The sequence below is a fragment of the Lampetra fluviatilis genome, chromosome 28 (genome assembly GCF_964198595.1).
Source record: "Lampetra fluviatilis chromosome 28, kcLamFluv1.1, whole genome shotgun sequence".
NCBI classification, from domain to species: Eukaryota; Metazoa; Chordata; class Hyperoartia; order Petromyzontiformes; family Petromyzontidae; genus Lampetra; species Lampetra fluviatilis.
Window position 1 is genome coordinate 6,129,617 of NC_136302.1, and position 17,364 is coordinate 6,146,980.

Here is a 17,364-nt window from a genome sequence, read left to right on the forward strand (position 1 = left end):
AACAACCACAGCCTGCAGCACCCCCAACAACCACAGCCTGCGGCACCCTCCAACAACCACAGCCTGCGGCACCCCCCAACAACCACAGCCTGCAGCACCCCCCAACAACCACAGCCTGCAGCACCCCCCAACAACCACAGCCTGCGGCACCCCCAACAACCACAGCCTGCAGCGTCCCCCAACAACCACAGCCTGCGGCACCCCCCAACAACCACAGCCTGCAGCACCCCCCAACAATCACAGCCTGCAGCACCCCCCAACAACCACAGCCTGCGGCACCCCCCAACAACCACAGCCTGCAGCGTCCCCCAACAACCACAGCCTGCGGCATCCCCCAACAACCACAGCCTGCGGCGTCCCCCAACAACCACAGCCTGCGACACCCCCCAACAACCACAGCCTGCGGCGCCTCCCAACAACCACAGCCTGCGGCACCCCCCAACAACCACAGCCTGCAGCGTCCCCCAACAACCACAGCCTGCAGCGTCCCCCAACAACCACAGCCTGCGGCACCCCCCAACAACCACAGCCTGCAGCACCCCCCAACAACCACAGCCTGCGGCACCCCCCAACAACCACAGCCTGCAGCGTCCCCCAACAACCACAGCCTGCGGCATCCCCAAACAACCACAGCCTGCGGCGTCCCCCAACAACCACAGCCTGCGGCACCCCCCAACAACCACAGCCTGCGGCGCCTCCCAACAACCACAGCCTGCGGCACCCCCCAACAACCACAGCCTGCAGCGTCCCCCAACAACCACAGCCTGCAGCGTCCCCCAACAACCACAGCCTGCAGCACCCCCCAACAACCACAGCCTGCGGCACCCCCCAACAACCACAGCCTGCAGCACCCCCCAACAACCACAGTGTGCAGCGTCCCCCAACAACCACAGCCTGCAGCATCCCCCAACAACCACAGCCTGCGGCGCCTCCCAACAACCACAGCCTGCAGCGTCCCCCAACAACCACAACCTGCAGTGCCTCCCAACAACCACAGCCTGCAGCGCCTCCCAACAACCACAACCTGCAGCGCCTCCCAACAACCACAGCCTGCAGCGTCCCCCAACAACCACAACCTGCAGCGCCTCCCAACAACCACAGGCTGCAGCGTCCCCCAACAACCACAGCCTGCGGCAACCCCCAACAGACTGGTCAAGTAAATCCTTACAATCCACTCGCACAGCGTGTGGTGGGCCTTCATCCAGCAGTGGATTTAAGCACCAAAAAAACTCGAGTACTAATGTAATGGACAGAGCTTTAGCTACTGCAGTGCATACTGACTGTGGTGGTAGCTGCTATGATTACAGGAGTGCATACTGTGGTGGTCCTGCTTTAGCTACTGCAGTGCATACTGACTGTGGTGGTAGCTGCTATGATAACAGCAGTGCATACTGACTGTGGTGGTAGCTGGTATGATTACAGCAGTGCATACTGCTGTGGTGGTAGCTGGTATGATTACAGCAGTGCATTCAGTGGTGGTAGCTGCTTTAGCTACTGCAGTGCATACTGACTTTGATACCTGCTTAAACTACAGCAGTGCATAGTGACTGTGGTGGTCCCTGCTATGATTACAGCAGTGCAAAGTGTGGTGGAAGCTGCTTTCCCTACAGCAGTGCATGCATACTGTAGTGTAAGCTGATATGATTAGAGTAGGGAAAGCGACAGGGGTGGTACCTGCTATGATGACAGCAGTGCATAGTGACTGTGGTGGTACCTGCTAGCACTTCAGTAGTACATGCTGACTGTATAGCAGTATATATGGAATGTATAGCACAAAGTAGTAAGCAGACAGAGTGCCGTGGTGTGAGGCCTAGTCCCGTGCAGAGCCCCCGGCCTCGCCTAGATTTCCCAGCCCGCCGAGGTGGCACCTTGGCAGGCTGAGGGCTGGGCCGGTCCCCCCCTGGCAACGCGACAATAATGTGATGTAAGCGCTATAATTATATGTAGGGGCTCTATAGTAGTTTCATGACGCATTGGGGTATATTTGGGATGTGGTGGGGAGAAGAGGACACAGCACAGTGAAGAATGTACGTGTTTGGTGTGTTTTAGCTGCATGTGTAAGGCGAAATAAAATTAGTGGCGATCGCGTGTGCGTTGCTAGGGGCAACCCATGTGGGCAGTGCAAAGCGTAATGAGATAAATGCTCATGAGACAAATTAGTGGGACTTACGTCTTATCTAAAAGCATATCATACACATACAAAAGTGTGCGACTTACCTTGGATAATGGAGCGTGTGGATTGCTGGGGGTAACCTCCTCGCAAGTGCAGCTGGCTGCGTTGTGACCCAGCACGTGGCGAAGGGAAATAAACTAACTTCAAAGTTTTATATCTCCCGAAAAACGCTAAATAAAGTAATTTAAAGGTGACGGACGTGAAAAGGGAATAACCTATTCCCACCGCGGGGCTTAGGGCATGCTGGCTGGCAAGTGTTTTTGTACGAAAAGGCCACCGTTCGAGAGGCAAATCCCTTGCAAGAGCACGGGGAGACTTTTATAGATAAGAGAAGAAGAGACTGTAGGGGGGGCAAGTGCTGTTAGCGAGCACCTATGAAGGCACACGAGGGGGTGGGTGACAGCACCACGTCGGCCGCCTTTGTCTCCCCAGTGGCGATGTTCACACACCACACCAATTACTCGTTTGAGGCTGAGTCGACCTAGGGGAGGCCCAGGACCGTTTCAAATAATCGTCACCGGTGGTGGCCGTGAGCGGGAATCGAACTCGGGTCGCCGGGTTCGTAGCGCAGCCCTAACCACTACACTACAATGCGTCACGCTTCCACGTGCGCGGGTCACGTGACAGATGTGACGTCACAGTTCACTTGCCGTGCAATAAATAAATAAATTATTGAGCTCCCCCCCCCCTCCCCCCACAAAAAAAACCACACAAAAGTGTATTTTTATAATTTTTGCATGGTGTACAGTCTGGAAAGTACCCACATGGCAAATTTCCAGTTTGTTGCATGTCGGGAAGTACGCTAAACATTTTGAACAGACACACATAATCACAACTTTTCCTTTTATATATATGGAGATAATAGCATTTGTTTGGGGTTAGATTGCGTAAATATAAATGGGTCGTTAAACCGGCCACCACCGACTAAGCCAAGTCGCGAGATTTGTCACGTAAACAAAACATGCAAATTCGTTACTAGTTCAGCACACTGGTGTGTTGAGAGTAAACCCAGAACATTTATATTTACGCGATCTAACCCAAAAAAACCTCTCTATTATGGATATTGGTCGCGAAAGCCTACGTGTGAAACATTACTCTTGTTGTCAGACCCAACCTCCTGCAACATTTATTTGTGACCATGTTAACTTTGAAGTGGGGCTAATTTTTGTTTTAGCTGAATACGCTCCCTTGACTTTGAAATATTTGTTTGCCAATGCGAGTACTTCCCCCCGAATGTTTATCTGTTGTCGACCAAAAAACATTAATTTTGTTTTGTGACATCAATACGGTTAGGATTTCCAGGAGAATTAAAAATGATAGAATTAACTATACTTGACCACATACATTTCAAAGCCGCGTGTAAAGCATGCGCCATTCCAGAGAGACTAGCGTACCCCCCCCCCCACCCATAATTAATTGAACCCTGATATTTTTGTTCCTTAGCATATTCATTCATGTTTTAAATAAAACTTACTTTAACAATATTACGTTTTTGAGAATTAAATGTTAAATGGGGTGGGGGGGGGGTGCTAATTGTGGGGATGTCAGAGCACAGACGTGAGAAGATCAGATGATGGCAAGGTGGAACCTAATGTCACTATCAGCAGCAGCCATGGTCAATTCACTGCTAGATGGACTCACCAAACAAATGCCACCTCTCACCATCCCACAATGTTGATAATTCAACCAGCACCTGCTGCACGCACACCAACTGATTTAAACACTCCATCTCGAGGAAGCGTTCCATTCCCAATAACAATTGGGATACAAAAAGAAAACACATGAATACAGTATATCATATCGCAGGAATTGCAGGAGATGGTGGCGGTTTGGGGAGCACTTCATACAGCAGTCGATTGAGCATGGCTGATGATAATGATGATGATGAAGTATAGCACTCCAGTTTACTCCGCCCGAGCCGAGAGGCGAGTCAAAAAGCACCTGGGGGAGGGGGTGTTATTTCGAATGTGCAATGCGTTTTTAGCGCTCAGTCACGCCACTATTAATATGTGGAAATAACCTTTATTATAAATATACCAAGATAGTAAGCACCAGAGGTGTGGACTCGAGTCATGTGACTTGGACTCGAGTCAGACTCGAGTCATGAATTTGATGACTTGCGACTCGACTTGGACTTGCATAACAATGACTTTGTCCCACCTATGAGATGTGGACTCGAGTCATGTGACTTGGACTCGAGTCAGACTCGAGTCATGAATTTGATGACTTGCGACTCGACTTGGACTTGCATAACAATGACTTTGTCCCACCTCTGGTAAGCACCCTGACAATGTGTGCAATTGCCCGAGGGTACAATGTTGGTTTCTTGCGCGATTCCTGCGTGCCCAAAGACAAAGATCCCCGTATAGCCGGAGCAGAATTTTGGGGCAAGTGCTCAGTCCCCTTTCATCAACAACAACCACCGCCATTCGCCACTGAGTGGTGGCGACGTCACCACGGCGCTTGTGCCAGGCTAGGTGCACGTTAAGGCCACCAGGTGAAGTGTGGCAGGAGGTCACGGGACGGACCCTGCAGGTGCCACGGGTTGACTGAGATGACTGGCCGATGCACCTCCTGTTGCCCCCACACTTGCGCATAACATGCAAGTACAACTGCAAGTGTATTCGACGCAAAATAGTCAAGGTGCATTGCAGAATGATGGCTTCCTGATGCCATGCGAGTCGTGGGGATTGACCATAACTTCACCACGCTGGTCTGTGCGCGTTGAAGGTAGCGAGCAGAATAAATTAAAATTATAAAGCGCCCTTAAACAATCGTTCTCAGAGCGCTATGCATGCAAATGCGGAAATAGTTGAACATCAACCAAGAAAAGAAGGCGCGAGAAAGACGTTTGGAAATAACTGATGAGAAAAAGCCATGTAAAACACGTATGTGTTACCCTCTGGTTCTTTCGGTAAATTCACGTAGAAAGAAAATAAATTAAATAATAGAATACGACGTTTCGATTGCAACACAAGCAACCATCATCAGGTACGAATTAGCTTTCTCCGTGCTTGTTTGTAAGTCTATTGTCCATGGTCATCCGCCCGCTATGGGCAGGAATTCCACACAACTCTCTCATTTCATCATGGGACCTCCTTTTCCAGTACCAAAATATACTAATAGGGTTTTTTCCCTTTTTTCTGGCAACAAAAGGTGTCAGTTTTGTTGCCAGAAAAAAGGGGAAAACCCCTATTAGTAAACTCTCTCATTGTTCTCTACCCCCCCCCCTTCTCTCTATTTAAGGCCTCGACAAAGATGTGTTGTCTTTCTGTCTCTCTCTCTCTGTGTTCTCTCTGCTTGTGTCTGTCTTTGTGTCTCCGTGTCTGTGTTTTGTCCTTCTCTCAAATTTAACAATCTTTAGAAGAACGTAATCAGCCAGGTGGGGTGTTGACTGTTGTGTTGGCCGACTCTGTGCTGTATTGCATTATATTTATGAGTTTACTGTTTTTTTTCTCATTCATTCGTACCTGATGATGGTTGCTTGTGTTGAAATCGATACGTCGTATTCTATTATTATTTTATTTTTCCGTGACTTTACCGAAAGAACCAAAGAGTAATTCCTGCAGTCACGAAAGCTTCGAATCTAGGGATGTTTTTAAATCGACATTTTAAGATTTGTGTCTTGGAAGTCCCGACATCGAAGGGCAACGAGTTTCAGAGTTTTGCGCCGTCACCCTAAGTGTGTAGCCCAGAGACCGTGGGACAGTGAGCAATGAACAATCTGACGATCTTAATGATCTTGATGGAATTTGGCTGGAGGTCACGAATTTAGGGAGGAGCAAGTCCATTTAAGGCCGAGACGCGGGAAGCGTAGAAGTGCAGTACAACAATGGATTTTGTTGAACTGCCCTCAGCTGACCGGCCACGTAGGACAGCCCCCGCATCCGTCCATGGCAAGCCGGTGTGCATGCTGGTCGCCCATCCGAGCACTATCCAGGCTAAACCAACTGCTTTAGCTGCCAAGATCGGCACGTACGCATGGTGATTTGGTGGTCTTGCACAGTCTCTCCAAGTGTGTCAATGAATGCAACGTACTCACAAATTGTGTTCGCCACGTTTATTTCATTGCACACTTCATGACAAAGAAAAAGGCAACACAATCCGTAACCTCTCGTTGTTTTTGCAGCACGTTTGTTGCAGGTGACGATTGCTTTCTTCGGCGGGGGAGGGGGCGGTGGGGTGGATAAGTCAGTGAGGGTGCATCCATTGCTAGCAAAACAATTCATCGGGTGGTCAAATTCACAAGACCAAAATCGCAACATTGTGAGACAATACGTGACCATTACAGCAGTGGTTTGTCTTGGCATTTCTATGTAAGGCGACGCCACATGTTGCTTGGGTCTTAGATTAAAAAAAATGTTTTTAATAACAAAACAACAGAATCAAGCAGGATCTATGTCTATGATAAGCCACTTCGTTGAGCTGTCATGCATGGTCAGGACGCTTCTGGAAAACAATAGTTCAATGGCCTTTACCTGGTAAAATAGAAACGTTTGTCTATTTATTTATTCAGCGATTTGTCTACCTTTGCTATACTTTGCACTCCTGTCGACTTTTGGTATTGTTTGCTGATGTAACGTTCTGAAATCTGTGAAAAACAGCTTCAGAGCGCATCGGATTTCTCCAGGATAAATAAAGATTCTGATTCTGTGAAATGGCTCCGGAACCTTGAATAACAGTGGAAGAAAAAGGTAACTTGGCGGTGCAGTGTAAAGCTGGCAGAAAAGCAAAGATGCAAGCCTCATTACTTTGCATTTCTAAAGTTGCGATTTCACTTACTCCCATAAATGTTGCTCGTCTTTTAACAAGTGGCACGTAGCTGTGATTTGGTGGAAATGATAAAGGTGATGAAAGGGATTGTAATGTGAACGTTCACATAAAATAGAACGGGCTGCTTTTGTTTCACAGTCCAGGTCTTTCGACCGAACAATTGTGGCATACCCACCTATACTGCTGGGTGGTCTGCACCGGCGGGCTTTGAGAAACCTAAACTCTTTGGTTCTTTCGGTAAAGTCACGTAGATGAAAAATATAAATAATAAAATGAAAATAACTAAATTAAATTAATTCAGCTATTTTCATTTGATAATTTTTTTATAATAAGTTGAATTCAGTTATTTTCATTTTATTATTATAAACATAATACATTTAAAATAACTAAATTAATACAATTTAGTTATTTTCATTTTATTATTTTTATTTTTCACCTACGTGACTTTACCGAAAGAACCAAAGAGTATGGATCCTTGCAGTCACGAAAACTTCAAATCTAGAATTTGAGAAACCTGTCCATCAGTTCCAATACCACGATAGGAGATCGAAGCGGTGACCTCTGGATTGCACGGTCAGTGTGCTAACTATTACACCGATGTGGCAGCATCTCTTGTACCCTAGTAGTAGTGACATGTGCTGGATGGGGTGGTATTGTGCCTGCAATCCAGCGCTCTGAACGTACGCTCGGTGAATCTGGCAGATTTCGTCCTGTAATGTGACACGGCCAAAAGGCTTCTTCTCACAGTGCTTATATTGAAATCATGAGCAGCGGCACAATATAGGCACGTTAAGGCATGTGCCCAGGGATGAGGACCACTCAGGATAAATCTATCACCAAATGAACAATGTTGTAAACAGCGCGTAATCAGACTTGCCCCTCGCTATAACAAGTGTAATTTGGAAAGAGTTTGATATTGTCAACGAATGCGTACTTTTGCACATACACATACGTGCACAGCCCATTTTTGTCAACCCGCTGTTGGATGAGGGCCTCCGCACACAGTGTGGACATGGTCAATTATCGCTCGCATGCTTTGTGCTGGGGTTGCAATGAAAGGCATCGCTGTAAGATACGCCAAGTAGAACATTATATTGTACTATGTGTGTATACAGTACTGTACATTAATGTGGACACATTGAGTCCAGTTCATGTGTATATGCCAATTCAATAAAAAAAAAAATCAATCGTTTGGGTGAATTTCATCCCAAGCTGTCGCCTGCAATTGTTGAAGCGGTAGCGATTCATATTTACAGGCACTCCTGTGTATGTCATGTGCTGTACATACTCGCGGTGGATTGAACGGCACTTTTTTTACTGCTCAGCTGAATGCTAAACACCGATTACAATACTTATCCAAGTACAATGTGAATCCCAATTGGAAGCCGAATTGTGTTAAAATGTAATTTTTTCTTAAATAAACTAGCAGATCTCCCTGTGTCTGTCACATCAAACTCCCTGTATCCCTCATCTATTTTCCTCTTCCCGTCGTCTCCCTCTCTTCATTTACCCCCATCTCTACATTTCTGTCTCCCGCCACCTGTCGAGATCTCAGTCTTTCCAGATCCCCGTCTTTGTCTCTCCATCCCTCTCCGTGTCCTCTCTCTCACCATGTGCTTATCGTCTTGTCATTGCTCCTATCCCGTGATCTCCACTCCCTTCCCATCCGACCCCCAATAAGACCACGGTGGTCACATGACCATGGAAGCCCGTCATACATGAAACTCATTTTCGGTTTTGAATTTTTGTTCTTGACTCAATGTCGGCTGGATAATAGTAATACTTCAAAAATCAGCCAGTATTTTGCCATATTCGAAGAAAATATTCGGCGAGCCTCCAGGATATACATATACACCGTGAAATACATATACACCACAGGATCCATTATAATGACTATTTTTAAAAGCATTAGTGTCAATGCATTGATCACTACAATTACCAGGATGCAACTCTCATACTATTTGGCTTGTTTGATACACATTGTACTCATTATAAAGTCCTACGTTCATTCTCATTCACTTGCAATTGGCTAGGACATTCCGCTTATCTTGCTTAAACATAGTGCAAGTCGGACCTGTAACGGTGAATCAAAACGAACACAATTCAAGGGATTAACGGTGGGTTTGTTGGCCATCGCTACTGCATACTTTAACCAACGCCGGCAACGCATACTGGCACTGGTGCTGAAAACAAAACTGTTGACCCATAAATAAATATTTCGAAGAGGTAAAGAGGTTGCAAAAAATCCCAGCAAAGAAGGAATGAAAGTGACTATGGAGAACGCTCACTGCTAGGATTCCTTGTTGTGGCAGCAGGGAAGGAAAGAGATAGGAAGAGAGAGAAAAACCACAATCAGTAAATAATTAAACGAAACGGTTTTTTTTCTAACAATGGCCACAGTTTTCAGGTTGTACCGTTTCGCTCCACGTGCTGGAATCTTCTTCAGGCATGGAATGAAGGAGAGGAGCTCAAATCACGTGGAACTGACAGCATTTTTACGCCCAGTGTTTTGCTATATGTGCTTACTGCTTAAACCTAAAAATGCATCAATGAACTATAAAACACAAGAGTAGAAATCCATAAGAGAGGTTTTTGGGTTAGATCGCGTAAATATATAAACGTGTCGTTAAAACCTGCCACCACCCGACACAGCCAACTCGTAAAGGTTGTCACGTAAACAGAACGTGCCAATTCGTCACTAGTACAGCACACCGGTGTGTTGAAGAGCCAAGCCACAACATTTACAAACCGAGTACGTTTCGCCAGTAGTTGTAATTACTGGCTAAACGTCGTACTCGACGAATTGTCACGTTCTGTTTACGTGACAACCCTTACTAGTTGGCCGTGTCGGGTGGTGGCGGGTTTTAACGACACATTTATATATTTACGCGATCTAACCCAAAAACCTCTATTATGAATGATATTGGTCGCGAAAGCCTACGTGTTAGACAACAGTAAAAAATCTATGTAATTCATGACACATTGACAGATATAATGATCTGAAACATGCATATGATTTGAAGCAACTTAGAATTGCTGCTTGCAATAAAAAATGTTCATTTGTGCAAATTACTAGTTCAAGCATTTTTGGCACTTATTTAATAACATAAGCATAAAAGTATGAAAATTCTACAAATGCAAGTTCTTTGACTGCTACATATCATAAACGCAACGTCTCCTATTGAAGTGTCTTTCTATCATATTAAAATACACTTAAGAACAGGAATATATATATTTTAAATAACATTAAATAATTTAGGACATCAGTTTAGCTGCTTATCTGCCTTGTTCTTTTCTACATGCTAATTAATATATTCATTTTGTAGTTTAAATACCATGAAAAATCCTAAACACTGCCCAATATTATATCGTACTGCAATGTGAAAATGTACATTTGCGTGTACAGCCTTTTAATTAATCCACTGCTGGATGATGGCCTCCCCACACCGTACAGGTCACACTTGACCACGTTGATCAGCATGGGGTTGGTATATAGTGCACAAACATTGGATCATAGTACAGCACAACAACTGATTTTACTACACTGCCCTCTGCTGCCCACCACATCGCCCCAGATCCGATAACAATCTGTTACACATGGTGGTCACCCATAAAAGCAGAAACCAGGTTCAAACCCCACTTAGCGTCCGAGTTCCTTCTGAGATCTGGTACATTTCGGGCCATTCAGTCAGGACAACAAGGCTTTTTTTTAATTCACTTGTTCATATTAAAGATTGCGCCCACACTACTCAGTTTCGCTTCGAATCTCCGCCTGCTCGTGTCCCTGGGCTCTCCGTCCCTCCTCTCTGGCTGCATGTCAACCATCAGCTGACCACGAACAAAAGCACACACAACTTCAGCACACACAACTTGAGCGCACGACATTCCACACACGCCACCTACGCTCGCGAGGGCCTAGAAATAATCAACGGCAAAGGTGACCGCGATCAAACACATTGGGAGAGAGAATTTTAAATGTGCTAATGCTTTAAGATGATGATGGTGCGGGCTTGCAATTGTCTGTTTTAGAGGTGTTTTGTGAAAAGCAAGGCACGCCCGATGCAGTGATGGACAGGTTGGGGCGGTGATATAAAAGGTTATGTGCGACAGCAACATATATACACCTTGATGTGGTTCTTTTGGTAAAGCCACGTAGGTAAACCTACCGAAAGAACCAAAGAGTATGGATTCCTGCAGTCACGAAATCTTCAAATCAAGTTTTTTCCTTCTTGGTTCTTTTGGTAAAGTCACGTAGAAGGGAAGTAATAAAATAATAAAAATAAAACATAATAAAATAATTCTCACGATGTTTCGGCCACAACAGGTGAAGACCAGGTCTGTCGAGGCATCTCTTCAGAGACGCCGCGACTAAGCTTAAATAGACGCTCCAAGCATGGTGGTGTTTTCTTTTAGACGCTGTCGCCTCGACAGACCTGGTCTTCACCTGAGGACGGCTGCTTGTGTTGTGGCCGAAACGTCGTGAGAATTATTTTATTATGTTTTATTTTTATTATTTTATTACTTCCCTTCTACGTGACTTTACCGAAAGAACCAATAAGATGAATCCCTGCAGTCACGAAAGCTTTAAATCGAAACTTCTAATCAAGATTATTATACTCATTGTGCACTGTGGTGAAGGATGCCAGCTTGCATATGTATAATCAACATACGTGAAGTACGTCTCTCCATATACATTACAATTTATATTTTGTTTATCGGCCTACGAGCCTTCTGAACCAATATATTCCAGCAGAATTGGTTTTGAGTGGGCAAACTCTGAACTAGTTTCGACCAACACAGTCTCATGGGCAGAGTTAGAAATGTTAAATAACTGTAACTGTTAAATAGGATTGCACGTAGTAATCATCGGCCCCCTACTGGCAGATGAATGCCCAATTGCAGGCCAGGTGCCGAGTCACCCTTCAGGGACAGCTGCCGCTGGGGGTGCCCTTCCAAATGTGTTGTTGAGATGAGATGCAATGCAAGTCGGTTGCCGTGTGTAAAACGCTCTGACATGACCTGGCCAAAAGGATGGCGCAGTATCAAAAACAAACAATTCCTGTAATAATTATTATTATTTTTGTCTTAGAACATTTTTGGGGAATGCCCAACATGAAGTAACCTTTGCAGCAGATAAATAGGCCGAACTGGAGAAATAACATGTTGGGGAGACTGGTCATTATTTATGTAGTTTATTGTTATTCGGTGAATGCGATGCCAATTGGCACTTGACGGATTACGCTTTCGATGTTAAAACACGAGGCGTTGACATGAGTTTGGTTTTCAAGGACCGTGGTAGCATAACTGGCTGAACGAAGTGATTAACTTGTGCAAAAATTCAGTTGTCTGACAAGACTGGGAATTGTGATTTTAAAAATCACACACACACACACACCTGACCACGTTAAAAATGTAGCATGTCCTCAGCCTCTCTGGATATCATTTACGATACATTTTCTCTTTAGTTGTGACAAATGTCGTCATAGCCATTCCGCGTTTGGTGTTTAAATACTCATTTGTTGCTGTGTAAGCATACATAGGAATTTACTTTCGTGCGGCTTTTAAAATAGCTGACGTATGAAGAAGTGTACGGCACAAAACTGTCATCATTGTTACAATCGTGCAAAACTTAAAACGTCATGGCCTTGCATGGACGAAGAACACAGCAATCACGTGTGATGCAACATGTAAGCAAAGCATGACCACTACCACCCCATACATCGTAGTACAAACCTCACATACTGCTCAATGCTTCTGTAATGTAGTAACTCGGCGGGAGACGACTTCACGGGTAGCACACTCTTTATTTCACCAACTTCGGTTCACAGGCGACTAACACCCACTGTAGTATCTCGGGTGACTAACACCCACTTGGTTACTCGGGTGACTAACACCCACTTGGTTACCCGGGTGACTAACACCCACTTAGCTACTCGGGTGACTAACACCCACTTGGTTACTCGGGTGACTAACACCCACTTGGTTACTCGGGTGACTAACACCCACTTGGTTACTCGGGTGACTAACACCCACTTGGCTACTCGGGTGACTAACACCCACTTGGCTACTCAGGTGACTAACACCCACTGGGTTACTCGGGTGACCAACACCCACTTAGCTACTCTGGCGACTAACGCCCACTGAGCTACTCTGGCGACTAACGCCCACTGAGCTACTCGGGTGACAAACACCCACTGAGCTACTCGGGTGACTAACACCCACTTAGCTACTCTGGCGACTAACGCCCACTGAGCTACTCGGGACACACCCTGCCGGGGTGTCCGTCTCGACTGTGGGTCCCCCAGTCCCGACCCACGTGGGCGTCGAACCACGGGTCCCACAGTCTCGCCTCCGAGCCACACAGGGCCCCGGTCCCTACAAGGACAGCGGGACTAGGGGTCTCGGGGCACTATGTCTTCAACTCCGTCTTCGATCTTCAACTGGTTAACAACCCCGAGTGCTCTCGCGCGTCCCCCTTTATACCCCACCTGCGGACGTCGCTGAGAGCACCCATCCTATTTGACCAATCACTGGGCGCTGGCTACGATCCTGTTTTCCCACATCTCAGCGTGCCTCACCACCCACGCGGCGCCGCCCCGTCATCCGTCACTCCCGGCGCGCGCGTGTCCATACCACGCCCACAACGCGTGCCCAACCCCGCACCCCGTGCCGCCCCGTGATCCATCACTGTCACAGTCGGCGCGCGTCAACACCACCACTACATCACCCCCTACCACATAGCTCGCAGCCGACCCGGCTGCTATAAAAATATACAACACCCCCTCCCCCCAGTGTGCCCCGTAACACAACAACAAGAACAACAACCAACGTAACAACACAACACAACGCGAACACTGCCATCCGCAACCATCAACCAATGCCACTACACAACAACAGAACAATATATACAATCCGGCGAGTGACAATACCAAATGTGTATGCAGAAAAGAAAAATAATAAAAAAAAATTTCCATTTTTTTTTTTTTCCGACTCGTGCAGCGTCCCATTCTTTCCGAGCGTCCCTAGAACGGGACATTACCCCGGCAGAGGGGGAACACCGGGCGAGCTCGGTGTTGAAAAATGTCTTCATGAAAAGTGTTGTGCCCTAGCCCGAGTCCGCCTTGCCGGTCCGTCGTACGGCACCAAACGCGGTTGACCGTCCGGCGGTGCCGGCAGTTCAGGAAGGCACGGGCCAGGCATCGGGGACCCGCGCGTGCCGCGGGATTCCGGTTCCCGACGGTCAGCAGCCGTCAGGCCCGAGACACCTGGGGGAGGGTCAGGTAGAGACACGTGAGGATCAGCCTGCGACACATCCCTCCCCGAGTCGACGGTCACATCACACGCCCGGTCGTTACGGCACAGAACGGGGTCACACGGTGCCGCATAGGGCTTCAGTCGGGAGGGGTGCACGTACCAACGGCGTTTTCCCCATTTAATCTGTATACTCTGGGGTCGTGCAACCCGCACAATTTCTACCGGTCCCCTCCAAGGTCTCAACAATTTGGGGGACGTAGCCAACGGTGCATGTGGACAATGCAGCCAGGCCTTATCGCCTGGTTTCCAATCGTGCGTATGCACCCTCCGTCCATGCAATCTCTCGTTCGCGATTTGCCGAGACCGCGAATTCAATCTCGCCGCCTCCCGCGCTTCAGCCAATTTGGCGATATTAAATTTGATGTGGTCTGCCAATTTTGATTTTGCACGTGGCTGGGAAATCCCCAGTTGGACGTCCATGGCCGGATCGGCCTCCCGCCCATACATAAGAAAAAATGGGGAAAACCCCGTCGCCGCATGAGGGGCCATTCGATAGGCCGCGAGTACCCCTGGCACCTGTAAGTCCCAATCAACCTGATCGTCGCAGACCTGTTGGCACAGCATAGACGTAATCGTCCTGTTCAGACGCTCAACCATCCCGTCAGTCTGCGGGTGGTACGGGGAAGTCCGCACTTTCTTTGTACCCAACAGGTCGCACACCTCGCGCAACAAAACGCTCGAAAAATTCTTTCCTTGATCCATCAGCAAGCGTTCGGGGACGCCTTTGTCCAAAACATAACCCTGGACGAAGGCGTCCGCAACCGCTGCAGCCGACTGGTTGGCGAGTGGCCATGCCATGGGTCATCGGGTGAAGTACTCTACGCCAACCAGCAGGAACCTATTTCCCCTCGGCGTAGCAGGAAAGGGCCCCAAGATGTCTAACGCAACCAATTCGTTTGTGCGCGAAACTTGAATGGATTGCAGCGGTGGATTAGCCGCCAATGGTGGCGGTTTTCTTCGGGCGCACCCTACGCATCCCTTAAGAATGTTCGCCACGTCGTTACCCATCCCCGGCCAATAATAGTCTCGCTGGATTAGGGCGAGCGTCTTGTGAAAACCCAGATGCATGAGTCGTTCATGAGCAGCCAGAACGACCCTACCCCGCATAGCAAAAGGCACAACAAGCACGTGACGCCGGGACATGTTGTCCCACTTCATCAAGAGGCCCTGTCTGCACACCCAGGAACCGACCCGCGCATCCCCTACCTCGGGAGCGTCAACTTTCCGACGTAGCGTAAGCAGGGAGCTGTCGGACATTTGGAGACGGCCCCACTCAATGAGGGGCAACGATAACAGCGAGTCCCTCCCCGTGGGAGCGTCGACACCCGGGGTGTCAGTGGCGGCGAGCGCAACTCCCGCGGCGTCGGCGACTGGGGGTTTACACCGCGCCGATCCCAGCAAACATGCGCAGTCCGTGCGCGGTGGCAACCGCGACAAGGCGTCCGCATTTGAGTGTCGTAATCCCTTGCGGTAAATCGTCGTGAATTGGTAGTCCTGAAGGACCTCCAACCATCGGGACAATTGGCCCGATGGCTGCGCCACCCGCATAGCGTATTGGAGAGCCGCATGGTCCGTACGAACCGTAAAATGACGGCCGTAAAGATACGGCCTGAATTGCTGTGTAAAAAACACAATCGCTAACAATTCACGGCGAGTCACGCAATAGCGTTGTTCGGCGGGGGAAAGAACTCTACTACCGTAGGCGACCACCCGTTCAACCCCCCCGACCACCTGTGAGAGCACTCCCCCGATACCGGTGTTGCTGGCATCCGTGTCAAGCAAAAACGGTTGTGTGAAATCGGGGTAACACAAGGGGGGAGCCTGCACCAAGGCGTCACGAAGGGAGCAGAACGCAGCCTCCTCTTCCGCCCCCCAGTGAAACCGCACACCCTTAGCCGTTAAAGCGTGCAGGGGCCTGGCTATGGTGGCAAACTGCTTGACAAACCGACGGTAATAGGAGGCGAATCCAATAAAGCTGCGAACCTCCGTGACCGAGGTTGGCGTTGGCCATGAGCTGACGCAGTGCGTCTTAGCAGGGTCTGTCGAGATCCCTGAATGACTCACGATATGGCCCAAATACCTGACCGATTCCCGAAGCAGAAAACATTTAGCCGGTTTAAATTTAAGCTTAGCGGAACGCATCCTGAGGAACACCGCTCTCAGTCGCTGGAGGTGCTCCTCAAAAGTCCGGCTGAAAACGATGATATCGTTGAGATAAATCAAACAGGAGTCCCATTGGAGGCCCGACAAAACCAATTCCATGAGCCTCTGGAACATGGCGGGAGTGTAAGCCCATGGGCAAACGGTTGAATTCAAATAGGCCACCAGGTGTCCGGAAAGCGGTTTTAGGTTTAGATTCGTTATCGAGGGGCAATTGCCAAAATCCGGAAAGCAGATCGAGTGTGGAAAAAAACTGTGCTCCCGCCAAGGCATCCAGCGACTCATCCATTCTGGGGAGCGGATACGCATCCGCCATCGAGATTTTGTTTAAGCGGCGGAAATCGACACAGAACCGCAAAGACCCGTCCTGTTTTTTAACTAGGACAATAGGAGCACCCCACGGACTAGAAGAGAGCGAAATGATGTCGGCCGCCAACATATCATTAACCGCCGACTGCACATGCTCCTTCTCGGCTGGGCTGAGCCGGAAGGGATTCTGTCGAATAGGGGCCGCGTCCCCCGTATCTATGTGGTGGCGCAACAGGTCTGTGCAGCCGATATCGTACTTATGTCTGCTGAACACGTCAGCAAACTCGAGTAGCAAACCCCTCAATGCTCCCAATTGCACCTTGGACAAGTTAGCAGACCCGGCACACAACGAGTCCAACCACTCTGTCCTCTCATCACTTGGAGGATGCGACTCGACACTGAAATCGGCGTGAGCAACGAGCTGTTCCTCAACGGGTAGCGGCGCGGCGTGAGCCAGCACCGTTCCCTGCGTAATTATGGCCGGCCGCGACCCCGTATTCAGGACCATTACGAACGGCTCACTGTCCCCTCTCACCATGGTTTGAGCTACCGCCAAGTCGAGGCCCCTTTTGGCCCTGTTAGACGGCCCCAACAGTACTCCCTGTGCCTCCGCACCCACCCCGAGTGGTTTCCTC

The 17,364-nt window shown here is 48.4% G+C and overlaps 1 protein-coding gene across 1 annotated transcript in view; it reads right to left on the reverse strand.

Annotated features, from left to right (window-relative positions):
- Positions 1-10,597: 10,597 nt before the first annotated feature.
- The window catches only part of LOC144942723 (anoctamin-7-like), a 46,423-nt gene continuing 39,656 nt past the window's right edge, over positions 10,598-17,364 (reverse strand). The window contains exon 23 of the mRNA XM_078869589.1: positions 10,598-10,774. Within this exon, the coding sequence (XP_078725715.1) occupies positions 10,661-10,774 (114 nt within the window). The 3' untranslated portion in view covers positions 10,598-10,660. The remainder of the gene's footprint in view (positions 10,775-17,364) is intronic.